General features: G+C 49.6%; 1 gene segment (V, D, J or C); it reads right to left on the bottom strand.

Annotated features, from left to right (window-relative positions):
* LOC129713082 (T cell receptor beta variable 30-like) overlaps window positions 1–1,792 on the bottom strand; it is a 2,206-nt gene extending 414 nt beyond the window's left edge. The window contains 2 exon segments of the V gene segment in view: window positions 1–241; window positions 772–1,792. The exon segment at window positions 1–241 is cut by the window's left edge and continues 414 nt beyond it. Of these exon segments, the coding sequence occupies window positions 1–241; window positions 772–808 (278 nt within the window).
* Window positions 1,793–7,500: the final 5,708 nt, after the last annotated feature.

The following is a 7,500-nucleotide window of genomic DNA, read 5'->3' as shown; positions in this document are numbered from 1 at the left end:
AGGTGAAATTTTTTTGCGTCCGTTCTCTTTGCCGTAAAACCGTTCACCTGCCCATCTGGGTGCACGTTGTTGACTCCTATTGAGTAGAACATGTCCTGTAGCCCAAACCCTGGGTATTGTCTGTACCAGTACATATACTCAGCACCGCTGCCGCCCTCGATAGTACACTCCATCTCCATCTTCTGGCCCGGAGATCCGGACAGAGCGACAGGAGTCTGATGGATCGTCACCGAGGTAGCATCTGGAAAAGAGACGGGGAGGCGATGAGTAAACGCGGAGACCCGGAACAAAGTGGACGACCCCTTCTTCCAAACGAGTCTACGCCGACCATCGATCACCAGTTCTCACCAGTTCTGTGCTATTCCACTTTCTGATCCACTCCCTACACACCGAGCGCAATTTACAGAGGGACAATTACCAAACCCCGCACGTCTTTGGGATGTTGCAGGAAACCGGAGCAGTTCACAAGGAGAACGTACAAACTCCTCAGTGACAGCACCCGAGGTCACGATCGAACCCGGTTCTCTGGCGTTTGCCCATCGCTTGTGGGAGGCAGCGGCTCTCCTCAGTCTGTGAAGACGATAAAGACGAGTATCGAAGCCGAGATGATGGGAGAAGGAAGATGATGGGAGAGGGAAGGCCTTGCAAAGAGAAGAGCGTGTGAGCAGATGAAGAAGCGGAGAAAGACCGAGTTTATTGTAGAAACGAGGTCAAAGAAGAGAGAGAGAGAGCAGCGAAGAAAGAAATAATAGTTTGTTCACTTTCACTCACAGTGAGCGGATAGGACCAGACTCAGTATCAGAAACATCTTTCTCCCGGGTTTGTTCTCTCAGCAGTGAGGGCAGGAGCGATGAATCTACTCACGCTCTTTGCCCGTGTATCTGAAACCTTTGGTTACACGGATTATGGGTCGCACACGCCCCCCTCCTTCATTCGCACCAATCAACTTTCAGGTGTTCTACGCTTTCGTGCTCCAGAACCCTCCCACGCTCTCTCGCCCCTTCCTTTTGTTCATCTATCGATTACGCCGCCACTCCAGCCTCTCTCTCACCCGCAAACTGGTCGCCGTTGAATGGGCACGTGCCCTGCATCCCTCCCTCTATCTCTGTTCCTCCTCCTTCTTACCGATCAATCTCCTTCCAGTTCTATCTGACTCCATTTTCATCTGTCCATGCACCTGACTCAGTCTCTGTCTCTCTGTGTCACTGTCTCTATGTATGTCTGTTTCTCTGCATCCCTGTCTGTATATCTGTCTACCAGTCTGTCTGTCTATCACTCTACTTCTCTGTCTCTGTTTCTATATTTTAGATGGACAGACATTCAGACATATATACAGACAGACAAACGGACAGACGGATGGACGGAAGGACGGAAGGTGGGCTGCCGGCGGGCACGAAGACAGACAGGCAGGCAGGCAGTTATTCTTCTTTCGTGTCCATCTTGCATGTTTCATATGCTGGCATCGCTGTCATCTTCCATCCTGAAAAGGGAGCAACCTTCCTTCGAGAATCAGTGGGAGCCATCACTTGTTGCAATAGATGATGGTGGTAGCAGAATTAGCTTGGGATACTTTCAGTTTCCAGCCCCGCGACGTGGACGCTTCTGCTATGGGGCCGGTAGGTAGTTAGGAACTACATATACTAGTTTGAACCAAAGTTAACCACAAGATGCTGTAATATGCCGCGCAACCTGCCCGACCACCACGGGGCCAACATCCGGGACGCCATCGCCGCCATCAGGAGCAGCTGTAACATCCACCGCCTCCCCGACTCTCAGCGTATTCCCTGTCGATCTCAGGCCTGGACCACTGAAATTCCCGCCGTTGGCGACTCTCATCGACTCCCTTGGGCCACCGTCGCTAACCTTGGGCTCTCCGCGTCGCTACCGCCGACTCTCATCGTTTCCCCTGGACCAACGACGAATTTGCGCCCACCTTCGCCGCTCCCCGGCCGTCCGCTGATGATATCTGTCGACGCTCTGTCCGCCGGCCCGTACGTTTATTCCAGCCCCCGTGGGCCTCCACCAGCGACTGCTCCGACCCCTGCTATTTCACCGCCCACCAGCAGAAGCTGTCGCCTCACCTGAGTTCCAGGCTCAGCATCAGGCCCCCAGCGTCCACGTTGCATGTTCGTACACAACGGGGTCTGACTGTCCTGGGTCCTGCCCGCCCCCCCCCCCCCCCCCCCCCCCCCCCCCACCTTTGCAGGGAACCGGATTGTACTGTATCTTCCCCTTCTACCTGTTTTAACCGGGTGGCGCTGGCGTCTCCCCATGTGCACCGGTCCTCTCTGGACACTCACCATCATTTGAACCGCTCCTCTCCGGACCCCCACCATCATTCCTAGGCTTCGCGACGGCCTCCGACCACCCACCTGTCCTCCTCCGATCCCAACCTCCACCTTCGTCGAGAGTACGCCATCGCCCCTGACCTGCACCTTTCCGATAACGAACGGTCTGTCCTACATGGAGGCCTTCCCTTTGCCCCCCCCCCCCCCCCCCCCCCCACACCACCACCTCAATCACGATTTCCCATTTAGCCAGGACTTAGAACTTGTCTTCCGTCCCGTGGTGTCCTCGCCTCTTTCTATAGTAAGGTGGCTTCACCGCCAAGTGATGACCCCTGCTCCCGTCTTCACCGGTCCCCTTCATCTGGGTCACCACCGGACTGCCATCTACCCTCTTTAGACCATTTAATTCCTAACTGTCTGCGTGACATCAACCATCTCAACTTCTCCACTGCCGTTACCTACTCTTACCTTCCCCTCTGCCATGTGGCCCTCTTCTCACTCTGCACCAACCACGGCATTATCATCAAACACGCCGACAATTGAGGTGCCATGGTAGTCTGGTGCGCTGAATTCTACTGGGCTAAGGCCAACCGCCAACTCTCACACACCTCCTCCTACTTATCCTTGGACCCACAGATAATCATCAGCCCCTAATCTCATAAACCATTTTAGATTTCATCACTTCCGGCTGCCTATCCTCCAAAGCATTCAACCTTATTATTCCATAGCTCTGCGCGGCCCGGTTTATCTTCTACCAAAAATCCACAAACAGAACTGCCAGGGCAGAAGCATTGTTTATACGTGCTCCTGTTCCGCTGAATACTTTCCACACACCTCAACTCCAACCTATCGCCCCTGGTATAATCCCTCCCTATCAATGTTGAAGATACTTCAGACAACCTTCGTCTCTTCAATGATGTCAATTTTCCAGACCTCACTCTCGCATCTTTACTATGGATGTTCCGTCACTCCACAACTCCATGCCTCACCAGGAAGATCTTACAGCCCTCCGGTTCGTCATCGGCCGCCGAACCAGCCAATTTCCCTCTTCCAACACTCTCCTCAGCCGGTCCCACTTTCAACAATATTTTCTTCGACTCCTCACTCTTCCTGCGAACCCAAGGCGTTGCCATGGACACTTGTATCCGCCCCAGACATGCCTGCCTCTGTGTAGGGTACATCGAGCTATCCCTGTTCCATGCGTCCACCGGCCCATTTCCTGAACTATATATCTGCAACACTGACAATTGTATCGGGGACATGTCCGGCACCGACGCAGAACTCACGGACCGCATTAACTTTACTACTACTTTCCGCTCAAATTCACTCGGATCATCTCCGACATCTCTCTCGCGTTTCCTTGTTCCCACCGTCTCCATCACAGGATGTAGACTATCGACTGCCATATTTTATAAATCTACAGACTCCCACAGCTCTCCAGATTACACTTCTTCCCACTCTGCCTCCTACAAAGACTCATTTCCCTACTCCCAATTATCCACCTACACCGCATCTGCGCCCAAGATGACGTGTTACATACCAGAATATCTTAGATGCCATTGTTTAGGGAACGGGGGTTTCACTCTTCTAAAATAGATGAGGCCTTCACTAGGTATCCCACAGCTCCTCTCTTGCACCCCCTCCCCCGACAGGGGCAGAGTCCCCCTACTCTTCATCTTTCACCCCAGCAGATGTCGCATACAGAATATAAAACTCCGACGTATTCACCGCCTCCAACGGTGTCCCCCTACGAGCCAAATCTTCATTTCTCCACTATTATCCACTTTCAGCGGAGGCCGTTCTCCTGCGCATCACCTTGGTTTACTCGTCAATTCCAACACAAACTAACACCTCACCAGGTCCTTTCCCTAGCAACCGCAACAGGTGCAACACGTGTCCCTATAACTAAACCTTCCAAGGATACCAGTAGTATTTCCGATGAGGCAGGTCACTGACACCTACTACAATCGCATCTACTGTATCCGCTATTCTAACTGTGGACTTGCGAGACCAAGGCAGGCCGGGCGATCGTTTCGCTGAACACCTCCGCTCACTGTAATTTCCAGATTGCTAAACACTTAAAATCCCGTCCCATTTCCACACTGACCCTTGTGTCCTGGAACTCCTCAATTGTCAGAGCGACGCCCAGCGCAAACTGGCGGAACAGCACCACACCTCACATCAGCACACCAGCACACACCCCTTACCCAATACTCGATCCGTCTGATTGTCCCCGATTATATTTTATCTATATTTGCTTTGCTGTCACCATCTCCAAACTTACAATCTCATTGAGTCCCATTTGAAGTCTCATTTACTTCCTTGTTTCTCGGTCTCCCTCTCCCCCAACTATCAATCTGGAAAACGTCACCCATTCATCCGCTGATATACTCCAACATCTTGTGAGATAGATAGATAGATAGATAGATAGATAGATAGATAGATAGATAGATAGATAGATAGATAGATAGATAGATAGATAGATAGATAGATAGATAGATAGATAGATAGATAGATAGATAGATAGATAGATAGATAGATAGATAGATAGATAGATAGATAGATAGATAGATAGATAGATAGATAGATAGATAGATAGATAGATAGATATGCATTAGAAGGCTCAGGAAGTTTGGCATATTCCCTAGAACTCTCAGTAACCTCCACAAATGCAACATAGAAAGCATTTTATCTGGATGCATCACAGGCTGGTTTGGGGACGGCCCATCCAATACCACAAGAAATGTCAGCGAAATGCGGATATAGCCCGCACCATCACACAAACCAACGACCTTTCTATGTAATCATGTTATACCTTGCGCTGCGTCGCAAGGCCAGCAATGTAATCAAGGACGAAATGCACACTGGCAACTCCCTCTTCTCCCCTCACCAATCAGACAGATGATGTGGAAGTTTCTTCCTGGCTGTTCTCAAGCAACTGAATCACCCTTCCACAACCAGAGAGCAATTCCGAACCAGTAACTAACGCGTTGAAGCCCCTCGGGCTGTCCTTGATTAGATTTACCTTGTTCTGAATGTATCCCCGTGTTTTCTAAACCCCTCCCCTTTCTCTCTCTCACTCCTCTCTCTCTCTCTCTCTCTCTCTCTCTCTCTCTCTCTCTCTCTCTCTCTCTCTCTCTCTCTCTCTCTCCTCTCTCTCTCCTCTCTCTCTCTCTCTCTCTCTCTCCTCTCTCTCTCTCTCTCCCCCTCTCTCTCGCTCTCTCTCTCTCTCTCTCTCTCCCTCTCTCTCTCCTCTCTCTCTCTCTCTCTCTCTCTCTCTCTCTCTCTCTCTCTCTCTCTCTCTCTCCTCTCTCTCTCTCTCTCTCTCACTCTCTCACCTCTCTGCTCTCTCTCTCCGATTTCCATTACTTCCGCTCTTCTCGCCCCCTCTCTTGCCCACTCTCCCTCCACCTCTCTCCTTGTACGTCGCCTCTCCCCTTCTCTCTCTCACACCTCTCTTCTCTCTTTACTGCCCCCCCTCTCTCTCTCCGAACCTGTACGCACTGGGTACCACATGCTTATCTCACATTTTTGCCCTCTCTCTCCGAACCTAACATTGAACCCACATTAAACTACTCTTCAGCGATCAGAGCTGAGTGACAGGTGCAAGGAGCTGTAACTTGATAACGGTCCACAGTTCAATATCCTGATACATGAGGTTCGCTTTGCCCCCTTGTGGCCCACACTGTTTTCTCACTGGTTATTTCGCAGGAATCCTGGACCATTTTGTTTCGCACGGACGAAGAGATAGCGAGGTGAAAGGTAGAGAATGACGGATAGATAGATGAATATATGGATAAGTAAATCAACACATTAATTTGCAGGTAGATAGAAACAGAGAGAGAGAATGAACGAGGTCGACATACGGACATATACATGGATAGAGATAAAGATAGGGACATATCGAGAACACACAGAATATAGATAGACAGAGAGAAAGAAGATGCGTTGTATAAAGGGTGAGGAGAGAAGTAGGGACAGGAATGCAGAAGAGAGAGAGATAGATAGAGATGGACAGTGATATATCGATCACATGGAAGGGTAGCGGTTCAGTCAGTCAGTGGGATAGAGTGCTGGCGGGCCAAATAGATAACATGGTCATTGATATAGAGGGTCAGGATCAAAGATAGAGGGCCAACAGGATAGAAGGATAAAAAGAAAGCGATATAGAGATAAATAAATACATATGGAGGCAGAGGACAGACAGACAGACAGACAGACAGACAGACAGACAGACAGACAGACAGACAGACAGACAGACAGACAGACAGACAGACAGAGGCAGACAGACAGACAGACAGACAGACAGACAGACAGACAGACAGACAGACAGACAGACAGACAGGACAGACAGACAGAGAGACAGGCAGACAGACGGAGAGACAGACAGACAGACAGAGAGACACCCCAAATTAAGGAGCATGTTACAATCAAAAGCGCTTGAACAATTGGTTGGGAAGAAAGCCAAACTGTAAGAAAGAAGACTTCACATCCTTTTCAAGAGCAGCCACCGTTCCCTCCGCAAACTGCTGCTTCGCTCATGCCTTCCCATGAAATCCATGCCTTTCCATATAACCATATAACCATATAACCATATAACAATTACAGCACGGAAACAGGCCATCTCGGCCCTACAAGTCCATGCCGAACAAATGTTTTTCCCCTTAGTCCCACCTGCCTGCACTCGTACCATAACCCTCCATTCCCTTCTCATCCATATGCCTATCCAATTTATTTTTAAATGATACCAATGAACCTGCCTGCACCACTTCCACTGGGAGCTCATTCCACACCGCCACCACTCTCTGCGTAAAGAAGTTCCCCCTCATATTACCCCTAAACTTCTGTCCCTTAATTCTGAAGTCATGTCCTCTTGTTTGAATCTTCCCTATTCTCAAAGGGAAAAGCTTGTCCACATCAACTCTGTCTATCCCTCTCATCATTTTAAAGACCTCTTTCAGGTCCCCCCTTAACCTTCTGCGCTCCAGAGAATAAAGACCTAACTTATTCAACCTATCTCTGTAACTTAGTTGTTGAAACCCAGGCAACATTCTAGTAAATCTCCTCTGTACTCTCTCTATTTTGTTGACATCCTTCCTATAATTTGGCGACCAAAATTGTACCACATACTCCAGATTTGGTCTCACCAATGCCTTGTACAATTTTAACATTACATCCCAGCTTCTATACTCAATGCTCTGATTTATAAAGG

The sequence above is a fragment of the Leucoraja erinacea genome, chromosome 34 (assembly GCF_028641065.1).
Source record: "Leucoraja erinacea ecotype New England chromosome 34, Leri_hhj_1, whole genome shotgun sequence".
Classification (NCBI taxonomy): domain Eukaryota; kingdom Metazoa; phylum Chordata; class Chondrichthyes; order Rajiformes; family Rajidae; genus Leucoraja; species Leucoraja erinaceus.
Note: the sequence above shows the minus strand (reverse complement) of the source record. Positions and strands in the feature narration are given on the sequence as shown.